The following is a 24,005-nucleotide window of genomic DNA, read 5'->3' on the forward strand; positions in this document are numbered from 1 at the left end:
CCCGTGGCCCCGGCCAGCGAAACTACAAGTCCCGGCAGCCGCCGGGGCCGTCCGGTCCCGCCGCGCCGCGGGGAGGGCCCCTCCTGCTTTGCCTCCTCTTCCCATCGCGCTCTGAGTCCGCGGCGGCTCGAACCGCCCGTCGGTCCCTGCCCCGCCGCGGCGGCCGCCGGAGGAGCCGGAGGGCCGGGCCCGGGATGGAGAGCTGCGACCTGGGCAGCCGCCTGCACGGCCCCGTCTGGCAGCGCAGGCCCAGCCCGGCGGCGCGGCGCGGGTAACGGCGGCGGGGGGGGCGGGGAGGCCCAGCCGGGGCTCCGGGCCGGGCCGGCGGCCGCTGAGGGAGTGGGCAGGCCGAGGGGAGGGGGCAGGCCCGGCGGAGCTTCTGCAGGCCCGGTTAGATGACGGGGAACATCCCACTGAAGGGAGGAGCTGGTCCTCAGGGAAACCTCCGTGCCGAGAGGTGCTCACAGCTTGGCTGGACAAGGCCCTGGATAACTCTCCCCGTTTTCTTGTGTCGTTTGGTTTCGGTTTTTTTATTTATTTTTATTGTGTTGAGCAAAATAACTCCGGTAAATTCCCACCAGAGTTTAATGAAAATGTTAGATACTAGGGAAAACATTGTCTGTCCCAAGCTGAAGAGCAGCAGTGTGAATGCTGCTTTGGAGCGTAGGGTTTGGCGTGGGGAATCTGGACACAGCTCCATGAGCTCCTGGCTTTATTCTCGTGTGATTAGTGTGTTTAGTAGAGGAACTTTGGAAAGGCAGGGAGCAGTATTAAGGAAGTCCTGGGAGATGCTCTAGTTACACTGACAAGTACTCACATTTCAAAGTGTTTTTAGAATCACAAGTCATACCTTGTGTCTTTTTTATGACCCTAAAGATCCTAGCATCACTAAATCATAATTATAATTTAAACAAATTAGCTTAACATCTTTCTAGTTTCATTTTTATGACCCTTTTATTGCAGAAAAGAATAGGCTTAGCAGGGTGAGGTGAAATTAGTTTTGTCTCTAGTCTGCACCAAGGCTGCATGGCCCTTCTTCTGATACTCAGACTTGGTATGTGTGCCAACAGCTGCATGCAGATGCTGGGCTGCTGATTCTCCTCCCTTGGCAACTGGTGGCTCAGCTGTCAGCATCTTATATTGCCACCATCACAGTCTTCTGCAAGTGCCCTGCAGGTTTTAATCATCCTGCCACCATCCTGTATGGCTTTAGACTAAAAGTTTACATCCAACTGATGATAGAAAATAGCTGGTTGGCCCAGTGTTTTCTGAGAAATCCAGGTGTAGTAGATCTCCCAAATCCTGATGTCCTGCTTCCTGGAAAAGCCTTCCTTTTTGTGGACTATTCTGCACATGGGCTTTGGTTCTGCATCTGTCTCATTTTTTATACTAACAGCACTGTACAAGGGTAGAATGTGAAAAGCAGCAACTTTTGTCCCATAATATCTCAGATGATGATTATAAATATGGCTTGCTTCATGCTTTTTGAAGACTGGAAAGAAGTGGTATTAAAACTGGGTGTCCCCCCACCTCAGTCTAATCTGGCAGCTTTCTTACATTAATTCATAGCTTCTCTGTTTTCTTCAGGGTGATAATGAGAAGCCAGGTTTGTTGCTGGGTGCTGAGTCGGGCATTCAGACACATCGGTAGATGATACAACAGCATATATGTTAGTCTTATTCATTAAAATATAATTTAAAATCAGGTGATTAGGAGCCACAGAAAAGGATAATGAACGGTGGGTTTTCCCCATCTGCTTCACAAGTCTCTTAACTACCTTCCAATATAGCTAATGACTTCCTTTGTTTGCTGTATTTTTTATATGAGAAATACATCTTTTTCATGGAAGAAGATTTTTCGTAGAACACTATGAATTATAAGAATTGTAAAACCATAAGCTATGAACATTTTCACCCTGGGTCTTCGGAGAAATATGTGCTAATAAAACAGTTCTAAGCATGGTTGTTCTGATTGCCTTTTTTTCCACAGAGTTATAGTAAACATAATTCATAGTGTCCAAGGATACCATTCAAAGACAATACATTTTCTGAACGTCGCTTTTGACAGTTCCGGAGATTCTCTACTTGCTGGAGACCACCAAGGGAATATGTATGTTTTTGACTTGAATGGAAACAGGTAATAGTCTTTCTATCAAGACATTTTAATTGTCTTGCCATCTGTAACATTCAGGGGGGATGGATGGCACGTGCCTGGACAGCAGGTCACTGGTCTGGTTTTAACCTTCAGTTTTGCATGAATGTGGAGATAAATAGTGGTTTTCTCAGAGCTGAAACTGCAAGCCCCTCTAGGCTCCTGCAATAGTATTTTATTAGTTCAGCTGCTCCAGAAGATCAGTAGTTTGTGACTAAACTGAACAAACAGCAATTTCATGGAACTTAAGTGATGAAATGCTAACACAAGAAGTTACTCTGAACGATACCGATCCATCAGTAACATGAGTTACAATAAATTAGACCTAGTATTGTCACCTGCAGAAATATATTAATTAGTCTATTGATTTACACTACTGAGTTTTCATATTTTTATATTTACCTTAATTAGATACTGTTTCTTTGCCCTCGAGTTATTTTTGTCTCTCAGTGGAATATATTGAAAGTGATGAAGTTATTACTTCACTTGACATCACAAACCTAAGTTTCTTAAGACAATAAGGTCATATATTTTTAAATAGGTTCAACCTTGTTCAGCGAACAATGCAACCTAGCACTGCTTTGGCATTTAATCTTCGCAGAAAGACAGAATTCCTAGTGGCTTTGGCAGATTATTCCATTAAATGCTTTGATACAGGTAAGGAGAAATTTAATGGCTTACTATATAATCTTATTACTTTATTACAATAGTGTTATATACTATTACTTAGTAATTGTATTACTATATAGCCTATAAAATTTTAGTTTCTATCTCAAATACTATTTTAAAGGCTTTTTTGATGGAAATCTTGTTACGTATTTCATGTTACTTTGGGCTCATGTGAACTACAGTCCTATGGGTAAATGAACCCTTTGCTTTGTCAAAGTTTCTTGTTCTCACTGAGTCATGTAGATACCTGCTTAACTTAAGTCTAGCACAGGATTGTAATTATGGATGTCATTTTTTAAAGCAATTCTTTATATATATGCTTAGAATGAGGTCCTATATGTAAAATCAAACAAAAATCAATTGACAGTATGTTAGTATGCAACTGAACCAGTTATTAACTGCATTTACAGTAAAACACTTTAACAAAGTGACAATATATACTAAAAGAACTGACAGTACTTTTGAGTGTACAAGGAGATCTGTGTCCTTGTTCAAGAGTGGTATCTAAAATTAACTTCACAGACCAGCTGTGTGTCTCTGTCTTGATGAGAAGTTAAAATAATGAAGGTATTGACAATTCTTAATACACTTTTCCTAATGTATAAAAATTGTTATAGTGTTTCGTATCATCTGGATTTAAATATTTAAAAATCAATAGGCATCACTTATCTGCAATTTTATAATGTAACAACACACTGTGTCCCAAAGTAGTGGAAGAATCAACGTTAAGGTCTGAAATCCTCTCTGCTTCTTTTCCTCCTTTTGACTGCAGTAAGACCAAACTTAGATCTTGGATGCATTTAGAGAAATCTTCATAGTTCTTTCAGAGTCCTGTGTGTTTATATGGTGCTGTTTCCAGTTACCAAGTAATACTGAAGAGTGTTTTAAAATATAAATGTTTATTCTCAGAAGTCGGTACTGGGTGGACTATCCTTAGGGTGTATTTGATGCTACACAGTTGGTGGGCTCCATCACCTGTTTTAGAAGCTGTGCTTCATAATCCCATTTCATCTTCCCAGGTGACAATGGCTTTAAGCACTCAAGTGTCTGTTAGCCCTGCAGAAAGTTTCACTGTTAGGCTTTATGAGCTGCTTTATAGCCATTTATAGCCATTTCCCATCTTTAATGCCACAGCAGTACTGTCAGCTGGAACCACCCCATGGGCTGTCAGGCAAACTACCTGAAGTAAATAGTGTAATTTCCACAAATACAGTTTGGTTGCTGAGGGGATATTAGTGGCCATGCAGTCACGAGTGGGAGGCAACAAAGTCAGGGTAACCATTTCCTTAGTATGCAGTACACAGCATGAAAATGTTCTGGACTCTAAAAGAATTAATTAGGTGTTGCTTTCTGACTGTGCCTTTCTATAGTCATTAAACCTTTCTTCCTTGCACCTGTAAATAGCTGAGTAATCATTCATACATACTGTCCACAAGTCAAAACAAGTGGAGAGTTCTAACTAGAACATTCAGTCTCAACTTCTAGAGATTCCTGTGGAAGTTCACATCAGATAATCTGCCTATGAGGCATGCTGAACTCACATGATCACAGTATTCATGGCTTTTTAAGACTGATTCTTAGCCGAAATAAAACAAGCCTGTGCAAGTTGGCCTTCTGTGTAGAACTAAGAATTATGAAATCTGTTATTTGGAGATGAGGAGATGGTTTTGTTTCTTGTTTCCTGTTTGTTGGGCTGTAATGGTAAATGGTTGTATACTAGGTGTGTTTACAAGTCTCTTTCACAGCATAGGGTTGGCAACAAAGGGTAAAGTAGTTGTTTCACTCTGCATGGCTTTAATATCCTTCTCATATTTTTATCAACTCCTGTAGAAACCAAGGAGCTAGTTAGTTGGATGAGGGGACATGATTCTTCGGTGTCTTCCATCTCTGTCCATGGCTCAGGCAGGTATGCCATCACTACATCCACTGACACAGCACAGCTGTGGGACTTGGACACCTTTCAAAGACAAAGAAAGCTGAACGTTCGTCAGTCTGTGGGGATACAGAAGGTGAGTAAAGAGCACTTGCTAAAGGGTAAACAAGCACACCTCAGCAGGAGTAACACCACATGTTAAAATCACAGTGCTTGAAAATAGTTCTTAAAATACATCTGAATCTTTGCTATGTTCTTTGGGCATATCTGCTTAAGTGTCATCCTATCACATTACCCAGACCACTGGAATAATGACTCAGTAGTTGCTGAGATTTGCTGGGAACTTTTAAGGAACCTCTGTCTTTAGACATGCTCACAACTTGGTTGCATATGACCGCGACTAACCCAATTTAACATGGAAGTTGGAGCCTTCTTCTAGATTTTCCCTGCTTTGACCTCGGGGTCAAAGGGGATGAAGGGATCTCTGGAGATTGATTCCAACCTGAATGATACTTGGATTTAAGGGTGTTGTTAAAAGAACAGTTTTGGTGTCATAATAGTAACTTGAGACATTCACGACGATCTGCCCTGTTCAGCTTGTTCCAGAGCTGCTGCTCTTCCTATTCATGCTGGGCACTGAATGTGGCAACAAAGAAAGCTGGAAAGTAACTCAGCAAAAATAAATCGCTGTTTTTCAGCCTAGTGGTTTCTCCGGTTCGCTGCACAGGCAGTTCTACTGTGACAACACAGGGAATGATGTCATGTTTGTGTCAGGGAGTGGGTTAAATAGGTCCTCCTTAGCGTTACACTGCGCTGAGCAGGTCTGCCTGCGCCACCAAACGTCAAACTTTGGCACCACAGATAGTGCTGACGCAACACCTGAGCATGGTTTACACACGTGCTGCTCTGCAGTGAAAACACCACTTACAAACACCACTTCAAACCGGAGTTCTCATTAGGCTGGTCACTAAAAAGCCAAGCTGATTTTGCAGAGAACCAGGCTATTCATTTGAGTGTCTTAACCGTATTCTGGGTCAGGCAGAAAATCTGTCTGCCTGAAGTACCTACCTAGGAATTACTGTGGAAGATCATGCATCAATTTTTGTTTGTTTGTTTGTTTTATTGAAACTATTGTGTATTGCATGTTGCTGAAGTAATTGAGGACTACATTTCATTAGTGAACAAGATTTTTCTGCTGCTCAATATCTTTCTTTTTGTAGGCTATGTGTAGGGGTTTGATATTGAAAAATGACTCTTGGAATTAGGTAGGATCAGGGTGTTACATTATGGAAACAACCTTAAAAAATAATTACTGTGGTTGAATGAATAAATCAGTGTTTGGGAATCAAGAGTCTGCACTTTTGGTTTGGCTCTGCCATTTATAGGTAGGTCATTATCTGGATTTCTTCTCCTACTCCCATGGCACACTTTAAGACATCCAGATAAGAGTTTTATTAAAGATTAGATTTATTATTAGGCTGCAGCCCTGACACTCATTGTCCAAAGCTGGATTCATGCTTGTTGGCTGAGCCATCGTAATAGTGTCACACCAATCTCTGCAGTGCATTTTTCGGTGGTTCCTTACTTAAATCCAGTTTGCCCTCCAACATAGACCTTCTGTTACGTTAGTATGGGGCAAAGCTAGTTTAAAAAGACAGAGTCTGGGCTGCACACTGTAAGACCAGAGGGTGGAAAAAAAATGAGAAGAGCTAAGGAAAGGCATCTGTAATGACTAGTTTCAAAGGATCACTGCTTATTCAACAGCTGCTTGTGACCAGCTTGTGGTATTTGTCTAGAGGAAATCAGGAACTGTTCAGTACTCCAGTTTAGCAACATTTAAACTTCATCCATCTGCATGATAGGCATCTGCTCTTAACTCATTGTCTGCACTTGTCAGGGTCCTTGAAGGAGGGCAGGCAGCTCAGTCTGTCTGAAGAGAAATAGGTGAGGTGAGGTGACTCTTTCTTCACAGGTAACTTTTGCTCACTTTGAAGTGATTAATTTGGCCTCAACATCCAACTTTCAGTCTCTCACATTCAGCAAGATGACTCCCATCCCACATATCCAGATTTACAGATTTTCAAGGCCCCAAGAGACCATTCAGACCAAAACTCTTTAGCACTGACTAAGCCTCAGCCAGCCAGTCATTCAGGTAGTCCCTCCATGTTCAGATACCAGAAGAGCTTTTCAGTTTAATCTTCAAAATTACAGGTACAGGGAATTTGCTGAAGCTGCATGTGCTGCTGCCAAAATAGAACCTCTGATCTAAACCAGTAATTTGTCATTAAGCAGGAATGTATATAATGACACCCAAAAATGTAAATAATCCAGGGGTTTTTTTCTTAGTGAAAAAGATACATGTAAACAAACAATAAACACCTTCAGAACAATTAAAAAATGTATTTACAAGCTTGCTGGTATTCTGCATTTCATAGTTGGAGAATACACTGCAAAACTTTCTACAATATTTTTTACTTTTAATAGTAGTATGTAAAACTAAAGAGTTTGTCTAAAAATGAGTGCTTCATAGAGTGTATTTGCAGGCTCTTAGGTCTGTTTGAATGCTGAGGAGGTTTGTGGAAGGTGCAACAAGCAGTTGCTGAATGAGCAGTTCTGGCTCACGTCTCTCATCCCCTCCTGCTCCTGGGTTCATGTTCTGACCATTTATATTACATACTCTCTGGCACGCCTCAAAAACCTCCACAAGGTGGTTTAACAGTCATAGCAATAACTCAGATAAAGACATGTGTCATTTTGGTGAGTTAGGCTGGCATAGCAAAGGATGATACAGGTTCTGAACCAGACTGCAACAGGGGAATGGGATCCAAGTCTTGCGTTGCAGCTGCATCATGCAGTTACAGTAATAGCCACACTGTCATGGTTTCCTGCTGTATTTTATTCTGCCATGAACTTTGGTCCAATTTAAAGGGTACTTCCTTGACAACATACTCAATTTATTTTCTTTTTCTGTTCTTCCAGGTTTTTTTTCTTCCTCTGAGTAACACCATCCTTAGCTGTTTCAAGGATAATTCTGTTTTTGCATGGGAATTTGATACTCTTCACTGTAAATACCGGTTGCCAACTCCTGTAGAAGGTTCTGTTTTAGTTTATAAGGTCTTTGCAGTTACCAGGTAAATTACTATTTTACACATCTTAAGCAAACTACAAACATTGAAGTTTTAAAACACATTTTCTTTCCTTTTTTGTAATGTTTTATGGAAGTACTGAGCTAAATACTATGATAAGCTTCTAAACTCTACTGTGACTGATACTTTCAGCGAGGATTAAGAGCAGGTTTTATTACAGTCCCATAGCAGCTGAAATAAAATAAGCTGATTTTTAAAGACCACTGAAATAAAGCAAGTTGATTTTTAATGAGCACTAAAATAAGGTTTAAACTATCCTTTACAAAAGCAAATTTTATTATTTAGGAGTTATTTTGTTCGTTCAGGAGAATAAGGCAGGAATAATGATAGATTGAAAATTGATTTGGGGGCATAGAAAGAAATGTACCATAACTCTCTTTTTAGCTAGTACTAAAATGATAGTATTCTAATGGAAACTTTGCCTCATCTGTGGTCCAGAGATGGACGGATTTTCGTAGCTGGTGGAAAATCAAATAATCTTCACTTATGGTGTTTAGAATCAAAGCAGTTGATACGAATAATCCAGATGCCTGCAAAAGTTCGAGCTGTCCGTCACCTGGAATTCCTCCCAGACAGTTTTGATGGGGGCTCCAATCAGGTCAGTTTTTTTTTACAAAGCTTAAGACTGGAGTACTTGGGTATTGAATTCAACACACATACTTTGGAGGCTTTTGGAAGGCACTGGGGTGTGGGCCCGTTACCATACAAAAGGAAAGTTAATGTGCTAAATGTTTGCTCAGTTGCTCATTTAGCCAAATGGAATATCATTGCTAAATTGGGTATTCCTGTTTGGTTTACATTGAAAATATTAATTGACTCATCCTTTTAACTTCTAGATTCTTGGAGTGTTAAGTCAAGATAATATTATGAGATTTATCAATATAGAAACGTGCAAACTTCTTTTTGACATTGGGAGTCATGAAGAGGGAATTAGTACAGCAACACTTAGCCCCAATGGACGGTATATTGCAGCAGTGATGGAAAACGGTAGCCTCAATTTATACAGTGTCCAAGCTTTGACTCAAGAAGGAAATAAGGTACAGTGTTTTTAATATCTTTAAAAAAGCAGTAAATCCCATGAAAGTTGATACTTTTCTACATATTTTTTGTATGGGCAGTAGTTTGCAGACATGTTGAAGTGCCATATAGTAAATAAAGTTGCCTTCATAGTTACTCCAGTCTATCAGGCAAAATGATGTTTTTAGAGTATATATGTTACTGTGTTTCTGGTGGTGGGAGTAGAGGGAGGTGCTATTTCTTTCTACAGTAATTTGTAAGGACCAATTTACCTTTGTAATGACGTTTTGGGAGAGATGGAAACAGCATTATTGTGCTGCTTCTGTTCCGTTTCCTATAGGAAATGTTTTGCAGCTGATGCTGTCTTAACTGCAGGCATGAATGATGTTTTTGTTACTGTCATTTTGTTCTTCTTACTGTGCTATTGGATGCCAGCATCCATCATTATGGCACAATCATACTCCTAATCCTTCCTAAATAACAAACATGCTAAATACCAGTTCTTATTTTATTAAAGCAATTTATTAATGAGAGTCAGGTTTCAAAATCCAGAATTCCATATATATTTAATCACCACCTCTTTGAAGTAAACAGTAACCAGCTTTGGATAATGATGGAGTTGGAGCTGAGGAAGGATGTGTAAAGATGTCACACATGCATTCCATTTGCACTTTTGCTGCAGGCTTGACACGAACTGGGATATCCACTTTGTTACTTGCTTTCCCAATCTCCAGCATTGAATTAATACCTCCCTGATGCTGAAGACTAATAAAAGTTTCTAAAGAACTTTTGTATTCTTTTAACTGGTGCTATAGAAATGCAAAATATTTTAGTGGCATGGAGAAACACACTTAAGTAAATGACCCAAACAGTACATGATACACATTTATACTATCCCAGCTATATTCTAATGTTTGCTAAACAAGGGAATAACATTCTTTTTTAGTTGATTTTGAGCTACATAAACAGTCTCACCATCTTTCTAGTTTATTGCAGCAGTTTTATTCACTGGCACAGTTAATCAGGAGCATGCAGTCCATTTATATTTATTTATAGGACGAACATTTCTGTGTTCTTTTTGCTATGGCCCTCAAGCTCAAAAGTATGGCATATAAAATAACCATCAAATTATAGTCTTATGTAATCTGTCTTACAAGATGTTAACCAAGGTGTTTTCACTTAATATTAGCCTCCACCACCCGTGTTCAGAGTAGTAGAAGATAAGTCTAAGGGCACATCAGAGGCAAATAAACTGAGAATGAGAGTGACTTCGGGAAGGTCAGAGCGGCCTTGGAAACCTAAAGAAAGCAAAATTCAAACCAGATTGCTGAAACTGCAAGGGAACACATCACTTGAAAACAAAGAGGTAGGGAAAAGTTGCAAATATTTTGTTCTCCAGTCTGCAGCATTTAAATTTCATTGCAAAAAATACTTAGCCTCTTACTTTAGAGAGTAAGTTCTGGCACAGATACATTGGATATTTGAGCAGCGAGGGGACTGAAGGAGTTTTAGTACCATTTCCTCTTTCTGTTTAGCCCCTACTCCAGTATTAGTGACACAGCCAGAGCTGCCTCCCCTCAGCTCGATGTACCTCTGAAGTCATTCAAGCAACTTGTGACACGTTTGGGTATTTGATAGATCTGATCTGCTTCCCTGCTAAGCAAATTGGCACCTCTCAGTTGTCTGCCTAGGAGACATTTCATTGTTTATTAATTATTTATAAGATGTATCACTGTTGTATTTATTTCCCTTCTGTCATCACTATGCTGTCTTCTCTCTCTGTCTTTGTCTTGCATCTCATATGTAGATATATCCTCATCTATATATACACATACACTCACACATATATATACCCACATTTCTCTATCTTTCTATATATACTCCTGTAACATTCATCACAGTATGGCCCACTCCTTATGTCAATGTTCTCTATGGTTTGGCCACAGACATAATTTAATTCTATATAGTTCATTCAATTAGGGTCTGATTTGCTTCTGGCTGAAATCAATAGCAGCTGTTCTTTGAGCTGAGTAGATGAATGATCTTTGGAATTATCTTTTTGTTCTTGAAATACCTAGGATTATGTAACAAATTATTTTTAATGTTAAATACATTAGGTATTTAATATTATGTTGAGAACTTGAGTGTCTAGCTGCTATAATCAATTAGAGTGTGAGGAAAGAGATTATGAAAGAGAAATGCTCACCTTTATTGTTGATCCCCTGTTTCATAGAATGAATTGCCAGGTGGATTAAACAAGAAACGTCTGCAGGCCTTACTGAAAGGATTTGGAGAATATCCAGCAAAGTACAGGTATGTTTGTGTGCCTATTCATGCTCGCACAAAATAACATTACTTCTGCTTACTGGCCCATGAAAGAGAAGTTGCTTGACTAAGTCTGCATTTTAATTGCAGGATGTTTGTTTGGCGTTCCTTATTGCAACTGCCTGAAAACCACTTGGCATTCAGTAGGCTGATAGATAAGGGTACCCACAGTGCATTTGTGAATATTCAAAATGAGTATCCCATCAAAAGCAGGAAACTGCTGAGAGTCTTACGGAGGTAAAATACATACTTGTAGTTATTTAAATACTATAGGCTGTTATTTTCATGTAGTGACCTGTAATGTATCCAATAGCTGAAATCAGCTGTAAGGAAAATTCTAAAATTAAGTAGTAGTGCCCTCCCTCATGCAATTTTGTTTTTCTAACTCATATAATCCTGCATCTATTTTTAAGTTTACAATCTTCCTGTGTTGTGGTTCTAAAGTGGATATTATTTTTTTGTTTGGTTTTTATCAGTGTTTTCTAAACCTTTGGTTTGCCTTTGCCTTAGGACCTTATCAGCACTAGCTCACTGGTCTGATATCTTTGCTGAGACACCTTATATTCCTTTGCTAGCATTCCCATTTGTAAAATTATTCCAGAACAACCAACTGATCTGCTTTGAAGTTGTTGCTACAGTAGTAGGTAAGCAATTATTTTAAAAATTCAAACATCCTGCAGCATGTTTAAGCTTTCCCATATAAAATAGCTTTTCCTGATTAAATGAATGGGCGGCTTCCTCAGAGGTCACCAGGTTTTCTTCTGAAGGTGTTCTGAGGAATTAATATTAACAACTGTATGCTTAAAACAAAAACCTGCTGGTAAATAAAACAAGATATTAGACGTCCTTTTGCAGTGTTTCTGGTAAAACTCAAATGTATCTATAATAACTAAAATCTCAGAGACGTGGGAAAAGTAGTGACACCCCTCCCCTCACCCATTCCCAGTCAAATGGAAATGATGTCTTATAAGGTTTTGCTGTGTTTAGTTATCCTAAGCATGTGGTAACTCGAAATGAGGCATTTAGCTGAAAGCTGGCTATGGCTGTTTTCTGAAGAAAAACTCTAATTTAAAGTGCTCTACACTTAAATTAGTTCCTGCAGCTGCTGCTAAGTCTGCAGAAGGTATGTGCTGCCAAGCATACGTACCTACTTTGCAAACACATGCTGTTAGTGAATAAGTATCCAAGTTTACAGAAATTAATCTTAGTATGTTAAATATTACCTGATACGGGCTGTAGTTTCATGAAGAGAAATACTAGTTTAAATATTCCCATCTGCCTCCCACCACTTAGTCTCACAGCACACAGACCTTTTTTCATTTTGTTTTTGAGCCAGATTAGTTCCTCAGTCTGGTTCACAGTGTACTGACACAAACACTCATACCAGTGCAGGGAATGGTTCAGGAGTAAATGCTGGGAAAGAGGAGAGATGGATATAGATTAAATAGGTTTTGCTGCCTAAAACTGACTCTTAAATTCATAGCTTTTATAACCAGACCTTTAGGTTGTCAAGAGTCCATCACTCTGGATTATAGTGAATTGTGACTTTTTTTTTTTTCTCTTTCAGTTAATTTTTGTCAGCACTGGTTTGAGTATTTTCCCAATCCTCCAGTTAATGTCCTTAGTATGATGGAAAACATTTTGGCACATCATGACAAAGAACTACTTCAACATTTAATGAAATACAATGTGACTTCACAGGTAATACTCTAGCCAACTTTTGTCTATAACATGTCACTGCAGTAAATGATAGTGCAGTGGTCTTTTATGTTGAAATAATTTTTTTTGAGGGGTTTTCATTAAATAAAAGTGAATTATATGGGAGTGTAAAGAGTATATAATTTCTTTCCTGCAGCTTTTCTTTTTCCATGATCATAAATCCCACATACATGCAGCTGTAGTTCTTAGAAGTCCACATTGATTGAAAATACAGTAATCAAATTGTTAATGTACTTTTTTTTTTTTGAGTGGACACAGGTGTGATGAATTAATTTTGTAATCTCTAGTTATCATTAGGGATGATTTTTGCTTGACAAATCTAAACAGAAGATTTAAACATCCAGCAGAATAAGAAGTTTATTTATAATCACCCCATACACATTTTGAATGTTTATAGTGGTAATAAAACTTTTATTTAAATATTCTGGTTTAGTTCCTGTGTCATAAATCAATAGATTCTTGTTATAAGACAAGAAAATGTCATATTATTTCTTCAAAAGGATTGGTAAAATTGTACTAATGGATTATTTTGCCAATTTTCCCAAATAATGTAGGTTTATGCATGGCCTCTTCTAGAAACACTGTTCTCTGAGGTTCTGACAAGAGAAGAATGGCTGAAAGTCTTTGACAATATCTTCTCCAACCATCCTTCGTACTTCCTAATGATTGTTGTTGCCTATGTAATATGTTCCAGAGCTCCCTTGCTTCATTGTAATCAAACAGCAGATTTTGAGGTAAACACCTTCATGTTTAAGACAGTCCTAGGAAAATGTTCCTACAGAGATGTGTAAAACACTGTATCTGTTGTTAGGGAGCTTAGAAGATGTTTCATTTTCACGTTAATATATTATTACATGTTTCTGAATGTCATTTAGTACTTGCCAAATATACAATCAATGAGTTAAAATATTGAGCAATTCCCTGCAGTTCCATGCAACAAGATGTCTAAAAGTTTTCATAAGCTTTCTAGTGTCACCAAAAGCCATGTAAATGGCAATAGTTCATCAACCACAAAATAATTCGGCCTCATTTTTGGGGATTTGATGTGGACTTCTCCCTGTGGAGAGAAGATAGTCATTCTCTCATGTTGTTTCATTATTTTGTGTTCAGACTTGTAAAACTGGGCAGTATTATTTCACATTCTCTGAAGCTAAATGAAAATGTTTCCTTCTGTTTAGACTTCCATGGAAGAAGGTTTTCTCATATGAAAACATCTCTGTACACAAACAAAGGGTTCCACCTTGAAAATGTGCTTGTGAGCAGTCAGTGTGACAGACATCACACAGACAACATCATTGCTACATTTAATAATAACCAATTTAAATATTTTCTTGGTGAGTAAGATCTCTGGCAGGAAAGAATAGTCCTTCAAGAAGAGGAACCTCCAAGCTTCATGTCGTAACAGCAGTAGGCAAGGGAGGTTTATCCAGTGGTAGGAGTGTATATGTGGGCAGTTGGACATGCTGTTCACACCTAGTTTCATACAACTGCCTTTGGAGAGAAGGAAAAGGACCAGGGCATACTTTTACAGCTGGAAGAGGTTTGGGTCATGTTCATTAGAGCCAGTGATATTTTACTAATTGGTAGAGCTAACATCATAATCCCTTTTTTAAATCACTTTCTGTAATATAGATCTTGCTCATTTACGTAATTATTCCCAAATAGGTACATTAAAAAACTTGCTTAATCTTTTGTAGAATTTAAATGGAAGCATGTCTCTTACAGTATTTCTTTCATCGTCGTAACAACCTGGACATTAACATTGTGATTAAGGAAGCTTACCATCTCATGGAGGCTACACCACTGGATATCCATCCACAGCGTGTGCTTGATGACTTCATACCACTTACAAAAGGGCAGTACCCTGTATTTAATAAATACCCCAAGGTCATCACAGATTATCAAACTCAGGAATGGGAAAGGATCAGACAGGATGAAATTGAGTACTTACGGGAGAGGTATGAATGGGAAAGTTGAAGACAGTATCGTACTGGGAGGGACAGGTGGACACAGTTGCCTTTTTCTGTAATGTGTATGTTTGAGAAGAGAGATAATGAAGAAAATTCAGGAAGATGTCTTTAAATAGCTGCTAAAGGGTAAGAGTTGTTTGGCTTGACGCCTTTTTAAGTTAAATTGCTAGTCTGATCTTAAAAAATGTTTGTTAATTTGGAGAAAATGTTTGGCTGAAGGTCTTCAAACTTACCAGAGCCTAAGCCTCTGTTGACCTTGTAGTGTCCAACCTTATGAAGGACTAGGAGTTTTTTTGCTATTGAAAACAGTGGCTAACATGATGCCACAGCACCTTTAGAAACTACATTTTGATAAGACTGTGAGGAAAAAAATATCTACACTCATCTGAAACATCCCATTGTCTGTAACAGTCAGTGTTGTAATTTTTCTTCAGCACGTAAAGGGGATGCCATACTCTTTCCTGACATCTCATTGCAGCAGTTCTTTGCTAGTACAGTCATTGACTTCTAAGTAATCAAGTAATTTCTTGGCTTGAATTACTAACATGTGATCTCCTTCTATTTAGACAATTAGCACATGAATTAGAAGCTAAAGCACAGGAACGGAAAGCAGAAGATGAAGCCTGGTATAGAAAGCAGGAATTACTTCGAGAAGCTGAGGAGCAGAGGCGAAAAGTGCTACTGGAAGAAGAGGAGAAGCTGGTGGAACAGAGGCAGAGGTGTTATAATATAAACAATATTAGGGGCCTGGCTAGTGTATCCTATTATTACATTTTTAACCATGAGTAAAGGAGAAATAACCACTAATTTGTATCAATTGTGAACTGGGAAAACAGTGTGGTCTGGTGGATCAGATTTTGATGTGGGAATGAAGTGATCTGAGTTGTATTACTGCCTTGCCTGAGGGAATACAGCAGATTAGAGGCCAAGTCACTTCATATTTTTGTCTCAGCTCCCAGCCTCTTGTCTGGTTTCTTTGGATTGTGAATGCTCTTAAGCATTCACACATAGTTGCTGTGTGTTTGCACATTGGGACTTCAGACTTGCACTGTGGGCAGACTCACTCTGCAAATGTAAGAGACACTTACAGTATCAGTGGATTTGGAAAAAAAGACTGCTTTCTGTATCAGTTGCTGAGCAGAGTTGTGTACTGAAACTGAACTGTTAGTTTGTACATTTTGCAGTTGTGAAGGTTTAACAGAATTTCAGCATCTCCATAGTTCTTGAGATCGACTATGAGTAATTATAGAATCATTTAGATTGAAAAATACCCTTAATCAAGTCCAACTGTTGACATAACCTGACGCTACCAAGTGCACCATGAAACTGTGTCCCTAAGCACCATGTCTACAGGCACTTCTAAACCTCTGCAACCTGCAGAGGAAGTTTATGGGTTTTTTACAAGAGGACAACATGCCCTTCTTTGCAAACTAATTCTTGCATTTGTGGTTCCTTGAGAGAGTTTTATATTTTCCAAATTAACTTAGGACTGATTTTGTGCAGAAAGAGATACCAGGACACTGGCAATTACTCTAAGGAATAGTTTCCCGTTCTGGGTCATTGCAATAGTAAACTAGTGCTTATTAAGGTAGAGCAGAAACAGGTCACAGGACTTCAAAGCATAAGTGGGGACATTGCCATCAGAGGCTGTCTGTGTGTCCTGGACTGTGTGTCCATGAATTTAATTTTGTCTTGTGAGTGAAAACTGGACAATTTAAAAGAATGAAAGTGACTGTCCTAAGCTTTGTAAGTTAGAGGTTAGCTCATGGTAACTAATGGATAACTGCAGAGCAAGTTTGTGCTCTTTGGTGCTGACCTTTCATATATACAAGTTCCTCTATTTCTCTTTGGTTTGGCTTTGAAGACTAGCTGCTATGAAAAGAGAGATGAAAATAAAGGAGCTACAATTCCTAGATGCTTCGAGAAGGCGCCTTCTGAAATACCAGCAAGATCAGCGTCAGATGGAGCTGAGACGCCTGGATGATGACATTGCAAGAAAGGCTGAGTATTGCTCAGGCACTTCTTTTCTTGAAGGTTTATTAGTGAAATTAAACAAGGAAAAGAGTGTTTATCTAAAATTTCAGTTTAGATACTGTGATTTGTGAGCCTAGAGGTGTATTTAGCATGAGAAGGACTGTTTTAAGTGGTAAATGCATAATTTAACAGCTTTATTTGGCTTTTACTATGTTCCACTGGCTTGCTTTAACTGGCAAAATTCCTGAGAAAAGTCAGATTCATCTGTATATTGGCAGTGTTGAAAAATGTAATGAGCTCCTTAAAGAACTAGTGAATTCTCAGCTGTCTGTGGGCTGTGTGTCCAGATTGCAAATTAACTCTGCCATCAACTGAGAGGCCCTGCAGCGGCCTCTGGCCAGGCCTGGCTCTGCTCCCATGTTACTAGCCTGAGCACCATGGCATGCAGATGCTGAGAATGAAAACTTTTGAACCTTGGGGGCACAAACTGAGTGTGCAAGGCTCTTCCCCATGTCTCAGAACCACACTCTGCAGAGTGCAGCACAGCTGTGTGTTGGTTTCCAGGGGCAGGGCACTGTGAGATTCTTTAGCTCCAGCTCAGCAAAGGTTCTGCCAGGTGCAAAGTGGCCACTTCCCTACCTGTGTGTTGTCTTCTACAGCATTCTGGGTTCAGAGACTCCTCACTTGATTCTGAGCTGCATTTGGCAGCTTACTAACACTAGATCAAGCTTGACATTCCCCTAATATGCATGGCTGGATACAGAAATATTCCTGTGCTGCTTCTCCACCTGACCCACTACTTTTGATATGCAGTGCTTTCTGTTATTCATGGCATGACAGAAAGTTAAGTAGAATGTAGAAGCAGGGTGTGGCTTGGGGTTTTGGATATTCTTTTTGATACTGTTTGGTTGGTTTTTTTTACTGTATGTTCATGTGTTTCTCTTCTCCTCAAGGCATCCATGAGAGAACAGGAAACAGCTGCTACTGTTGAAGATGTAGAAGTACAGCGGATGGAACTTGAATCACAAAGACAGCTTTTTGAACAGGTAATTATTAGGGAACTATACAGATCATTGATAATTAATGATCCTTCCTTTGCAGTCCTCAGATTCAGTTGTGTTCACTCAACCTGACTTTATGAGGTAAAAGGCAGCCTGTTTTGTTTTTTTTTTAATAACACTCTGATGCCTTTTTTAGAATAAACCCTTTGTTGATAAAAGTATTAGTAGAATGCACTGTTGCCTTTTTATTTGGGGGGGAGAAAATATCCACATGCTCCCTATTTTGTTCTTTTCCTGTGCAAAGATATTTGGTTGCTGCAGGGTTTAGCTGTGTGCTCAGCTGGTTAAGAAGCAAGAAATGTGTAAATAAGGAATGAGTCTATAACAAAATGTTCCTCATCCCAGAAACTTGCACCTTTTCATCTTTGGTATCCATATATATCTACATTTTCTGGAGAAAATAGTATAATAGATTGATGTGGTTGATGAAAAAATGTCTAATTGCTAACAACATCATTAAGCAAAAAGGAGTGGATAATTTATGGAGAATGTTCAGTTCCTTTCTCAAAAGACTGACTTATAATCCAGCAAGATCACTATTCAGTAATAAAGGGTTTTAATCAATAATACTCCTAATTATTATTAAAAAATAATTTCTGAAAAGCAAGGATGCCAATGGAAAGCTTTAGTAATGTCCATTTTGGTTAGAAATAGGAAGTTAAGGAATCAAAGCTACATGTGCCCATCCTGCAACCTGCAGATTCAATGGAATGTAAGCATAAGTGGACATCCAGATACCTAACCTGTATTTTGAAGCATGTGTTTGCTTATATTTGGTTTTTTAAAGCTTTTGGCTACAAGTTTTTTATAACCCATGCTGAGCATAACTGGGCTAAATTTCTTGTAGCATTTATTTATTAAATACGCAGCCACTGCGTTGTGGCTACATAACACAAACCAGGCTAAGCTCATTTGTGTTCCTGCACATGTAAAGTCAGCTGTTTAAGGGAAATAATTCTACAGAGATCATCCTCTTTAGGTTAGAAAGGTAGTAATTATTTAACTAACTGAGTGTGTATGTCTGCCCACAAGAGTCTGTGTAGACTTTCTTTGCTTGTGCCCTGAACTGTTTCCCTGCTGTCAGTGAGGGGCTATAGGAGGCTGTTATGTTAACCTTGCTTCACACAGCCCAACAGCTGGAAAGGGGTTTTGCCTTCTTTGGAAAGCTGTGTAGATGAGCCCTGGTGAATGTGAAGAAAAGATGGTGAGAGTTCAAATTCTATCTGTATTTTTGTGGTGAATCTAATTAATTTAAGTTGGAATTCTGCTTTTATGCTCTACTGTAATCTAGGGAATGGATACATCAGTATCAACCTGCGAGGCCACTGTAATGACTCGGACTAAGTGTAATTCCAAGTGGATAAAACAGCAGGGACTATAACTTGGACAGGTATAGAATCATAGAATGGTTAAGGTTGGAAGGGACCTTAATGATCATCAGGTTCCAGCCTCCCTGCTATGAGCAGTTATGATGTGTAGTGGGATGAGATGTGTGGATGTATTCAAATACTAGTTTAATGAAATTTTAATAAATGTTAAAGAGACAATTACAAATGTGGGTTAGTAGCTTAGCAACAGTAATTTATGTTTGTGTGTTTGGCAGCATCTAATCAAAGATCAAGAGGCAGTTACAAAGGAAATGAAAGAAGAGGTGGATACTCACCGAAGAAAGGTGGATCTAGAAGATCATCTTGTTCAGAGATTGATGGAAATAGATAGAGAAGAAAAACAGAAAGCTCAGACAGTAAGATGATTGGTTTTTAACACATTTTGGGGAGTTTATATACTAACTAGTACAAGTAGTACTAGTATTGCATTTTACTATTTCAAATTAATATGAAAATATGTTCTAAAGAAACGGAATTTCTAGCTACCTATATTAATAGATTATGATGGTATGTTTAAAGCTTTGAGGTTTTCAAAAATCTGACTAAAGTGTCCAAACAGCTGTATATACTGCAATTCTCTGGGCCTGCCATGAATGTTACATTTTCTTTACTTCTCAGGGGACATGTAAGACTCAGAAGTGCTTTTCAGAATAAGCCATTCTCCTGTTAAGGAATATGTTTTATTTGTAACCATAATAAAACAAAAGTAAGCCTCAGAGGAACTTTCAATTGGTAGTACTTGGCAGGAAATTCAGCCGTAGAAGCTGCCTTCTAGGGCACAGTAATGAATGTGTGTATCTTGACATTAGGAATTGTTCAGATTTTCAAGCTCGGAACTTGTAACTGCACAGTTGGAAAAATAGTTGCAGCTAACCCACTGCCCATATGCTTGGCATCTGCATTTATATTTTGTCTAGAAATAAACATATGGGTCTGGATTTTTGTAAAAAGCCTTTGATTTTTGGAAGCAGATGGATGTGGGTGGAGGTATTGGCATCCAAGTATCAATCTTATGTTAATGGCACCTGTAAATCTTCTGAAATCCACGCTAGGAAAGCAAAATCCCCAAAATTATTGTGAGGGTTGTCTTCTTTCCAAAAGATTTTTAAAAATACAACCAAGCAGAAAAAAGTTTTTAAAAAATTAAATAGAATCCTCAGTAAGGGAAAGAAAAAGAAGCATGAAGAAGCAACAGAATAAAGCCCTGGTAGGTCAGACATCCTGCTGTAATGCATGGAGGAAAGGCACTGCAGGTGCAGGGATACTGCAGAAGACTTGAGTTCATCTGACCTCATCTGTATATAGGGCTGTGTATTTGAAATAGAGTAACTGAGCTCCTGGTAAGAAAGGTGTTTAACTAGGTGGCTGAAGAGAGTTTGGCCCAGGCAGAGCAGAAACGTGTTGACACCCACTGGAGGTTGCAAGCGCTGCAGAAACTCAGGCGAGATGATCAGGACCGTGAGAAGCATTATGAGGAGATAGCCAAGCTCCTGCATGACAACAGGGTGAAGGAAGCTGAGCTGCTGAAGGCCATGAAGGAAGCAGCAGAAAAAAAGGTATTTGCAGTATTTCTTTTGCTAAGGACTGTCTTTTGGCCATCATATGGTAGAGCATAAAACTGAAAGGTATTGAAGAAATACTGATTTATTTTAATGTCCTTTCCTGTTTTGACTGGAAGTTTCTGGAAGTACTAGAGCAAATTGGTGAGGATATTTTGGGCTTAGGAAAGCATATTCCTAATTCTGTAAGTTCCTCTCATTTAATTATTTTTTCTCTGACCCAAGACTTTTACCTTTCTCCTGGTGTTGGAATGAGAAATTTTTCAGAAAGAAACATTCCCTCAGCTTAATGACATATAAAGGTGATTTAAAGGTGAAGCTTAGTCTGTAATCCAGATGGTTTTCCTTGTTGCTTTTTCCTTGTAACACACCTGTTGAGGACACATTTAATACCTCTGTTGCACAGTGGGAAGAAGTTATACAGACAAAAAGTCAACTGGAAGAAGAGCAGAAGGCTGCTGCTGCTGCAGATGAGCACAGGAAGCAGTTTCTAGAAGACAAAATGAATTATGCATTACAACTGGCTGAAAAGTTGCAAAACGAAGATGACTATTTTGGTGAGCAAATAGATAATGCAGTTCTCCTTTGTGGATGGTGGCACGAAGCATTCAGCAAGTGAATGCAAACTAAGTGTCCGGTATGAGGGATAAACTTAAGCTTAAATGAGGGATTGCATAAATACTTTTTGGTATAATTCTTTCATGAAACCAAATATCAGACCACACTTGGAAAGGAATCTCAGTTTGATAACTGTCAGATACAGCAATGTCAATGGCAGTTTTGGTAGGAGCACAGGTTTAGATCAGCTTAAGCCAATCATAAAATTGTATCCCTTAGAAGTTCTCTGTCAAACAATGTAAATTACAGCAAACTAGCTGCCAACAAGTTACTCTGCCAAGTGTTTGTTCACAGGAAAAAACATTTATGCACTTTCAGATTTGGCCCCTACGTCCTTCTCAAATGCTGCATTTGGGCAGATGTTTCTCCTATTCCCCCATCTCTGCAAGGCTCACACAAGGTGAATGATTTGTATTAAGATTAGGTGATTAATACTGCTTTGGGCAAACTTCTTCAGACTTCACCCTTATTTGCCTAATGTTTTTAAAATGGAGTAATTTGCAACGGCAGATTATTAAAATGGGTGTCTCCTCATGAAATTGCAAGGACAAGCAGCCGTACTCCACATGATCTTAGTGGTCCATTTGTCAGAAGATTAATCATGTAAGAATGAATTGCACATGTGGAGAAGTAATTTCTTAAAATGAAGTGCAGTGATGCATAGCTTTGACCCACAGACTAGAAACATTGACTTCTAATTCTGAGCAAATTGTACTTGCCATTAGTTGGAGTGAGTGATTGTTCCAGTTCTGCTTCCTGGAGAAAAAGTGTTTCACCTCAAGCTAGAAAATTCACTAGAAAATTAAACACTTTTAATGGACAAAGAATCTTTTCTCTCCATTCCTTACAGAGAGACTGCGTGCTTTGAAGGCCAGGTGTACAGAGAGAAGAGCAGATCTCCATCAGGTGCCAAGAACTGCAAACATCTGTCTGAATGAACTGTCTGCATCAGCATCATCATCACACTGTAAGTTCCCAAGTTAGGACCCTCCTTTCTCTTATGTTTAATTTCAGAAGCATTACTGGAACACCTCATTGTTCCACTGAGTCACTATTGGTTGTGTAGGTGTTAAGTGGATAGCAAACCAGTTTATTGTTGTATTCTATTTCACACCTGTAAACAATGTCTTCACTACCAGCACAGGTATGAAGTGCCTGCAGTGTGTCACGTTATGAGAATAGGCACGTTAATCTCAGCCTAGTTTAACCTCATTCTGGCCCCATCATTTTACCTCTGCTTTTTCTTTCTTCCTTGGTGTGTGTGATCTGGGGATGTTGAGAAGACGTAGAACTGTCTTTCATCCAAATCTTACTGGGAGTTATAGTCAGGAATAAGTCTGGAATCGTTTCCTCTGGGCTGTCCTAGCCATTATGGCCAGTGAAAGCACATTTTAAAATCAGATGCATCTTATGTACAAAACTGTGCAGTGGGAAACGTGTCTCTGTGGCCCTGCTGTAGGTACCCATCAGCATCTGACCTTTCAGTAACATAACACTGGTACCACTTCCAGGGAACTCAGGAGTTGCTCCCTGTCTTTACGGGTCCTGGGGCTGCCTCACCTGCAGGGCTGCTAGTGAAACACAGTGTTTCTGTGCAGGAGGTTCCAGTAAGCATTAATGGGATGTATGGAAAACTGTTGGCTGCAATATTAAGTCCGAGTTTCTTGCACTGAAGTGTCTCTGGACAGCAGAGGGGACGTGTTGGCGTGGCAGGAGCTGATGGCAGGAGTCAGGCAGCTCAGGCAGGAGCTCATCGCACGGGCTGCAACCAGACGTCCTCCCCCTCGTTTCCAGGACACCACGTGGGCACCTTGAGGGGCTTTGCTGTGCTCCTCACCTGTGCTTTCAGATTATTATCCAGTTAAATTCTGAATGTGTATAGTGTGATTAAGGACTGATTGTCATAAAAGCCTTTGGAAATATTTTTATATAAAAATCAAATACTGACTAGAGAAATGTGTGTTGTTTGTAACCCCATTATTTTATTGGTAACTATAATGTTGTTTTTACTTCTGAAATAAACTCCTTTCTTACCATGAAGTTATTACATTTGCAGTGTTTGTGTCATTATTTTTTCTGGTGAGTGCCATGACTTGGAACCAACCCCCTGTTAAGTTGTTGGTTTTGTCAGTGATGTGTAAGTGGCTTCTACACGTTGCAGCAGGGAAGCTGGCAATTAGAGGAGAAAAAAAAATCCTTTCCCTTGAGAGCCAAGCACTGAGTAAGGCCCGGCGAGTGGATCCCGTGCTCCCGCAGGCGCAGCCGCTGCTGGAGCCGACCCAGGGGGTGCAGCTAAAGGCGCGGGGCTGCAGCAGCGGGGAGAGGCGCTGTCCCCTCGGTGCTGCGGGGAGGGAAACAAAAAATGCTGCCCCGTGTGAGGATCGAACTCACGACCTTCAGATTATGAGACTGACGCGCTACCTACTGCGCTAACGAGGCGGCTGAGATCCGCCTCTGCGCGCCCTTACTCGAGGTGCTCCCGGTGCCGGCCCCGCCATGACCGCGTGGGACCCCGCAGTGACCGAGCGGGGCCCC

At 39.6% G+C, this 24,005-nt stretch overlaps 1 protein-coding gene and 1 non-coding gene across 7 annotated transcripts; one reads left to right on the forward strand and one right to left on the reverse strand.

Moving 5' to 3' along the window:
• The first annotated feature begins 37 nt into the window (after positions 1-37).
• On the forward strand, positions 38-23,510 carry TBC1D31 (TBC1 domain family member 31). Of its 6 annotated transcripts, none has more exons than XM_051609305.1 (23): positions 38-271; positions 1,990-2,136; positions 2,693-2,808; positions 4,651-4,829; positions 7,673-7,824; positions 8,278-8,437; positions 8,676-8,876; positions 10,046-10,222; positions 11,090-11,169; positions 11,272-11,418; positions 11,692-11,825; positions 12,749-12,882; positions 13,455-13,634; positions 14,626-14,858; positions 15,437-15,589; positions 16,735-16,870; positions 17,798-17,890; positions 19,509-19,649; positions 20,655-20,849; positions 21,259-21,409; positions 21,789-21,870; positions 22,321-22,437; positions 23,069-23,239. In XM_051609305.1, exons 1-22 carry the CDS (start codon positions 195-197, stop codon positions 22,406-22,408), a joined length of 3,156 nt encoding a protein of 1,051 aa, XP_051465265.1. In that variant the 5' UTR covers positions 38-194; the 3' UTR covers positions 22,409-22,437; positions 23,069-23,239. The 6 variants fall into 6 exon arrangements, with proteins under 6 accessions (XP_051465265.1, XP_051465266.1, XP_051465268.1 ...); XM_051609306.1 differs by having other exon boundaries at positions 23,146-23,233; XM_051609304.1 differs by lacking the exon at positions 21,789-21,870 and having other exon boundaries at positions 40-271; positions 23,146-23,510.
• A 326-nt stretch (positions 23,511-23,836) lies between these two features.
• Positions 23,837-23,909, reverse strand: TRNAM-CAU (transfer RNA methionine (anticodon CAU)). Its single transcript has one exon. It is a non-coding gene; the product is annotated as a tRNA-Met (tRNA).
• Positions 23,910-24,005: the final 96 nt, after the last annotated feature.

This window comes from Apus apus, chromosome 2, assembly GCF_020740795.1.
Source record: "Apus apus isolate bApuApu2 chromosome 2, bApuApu2.pri.cur, whole genome shotgun sequence".
Lineage (NCBI taxonomy): Eukaryota > Metazoa > Chordata > Aves > Apodiformes > Apodidae > Apus > Apus apus.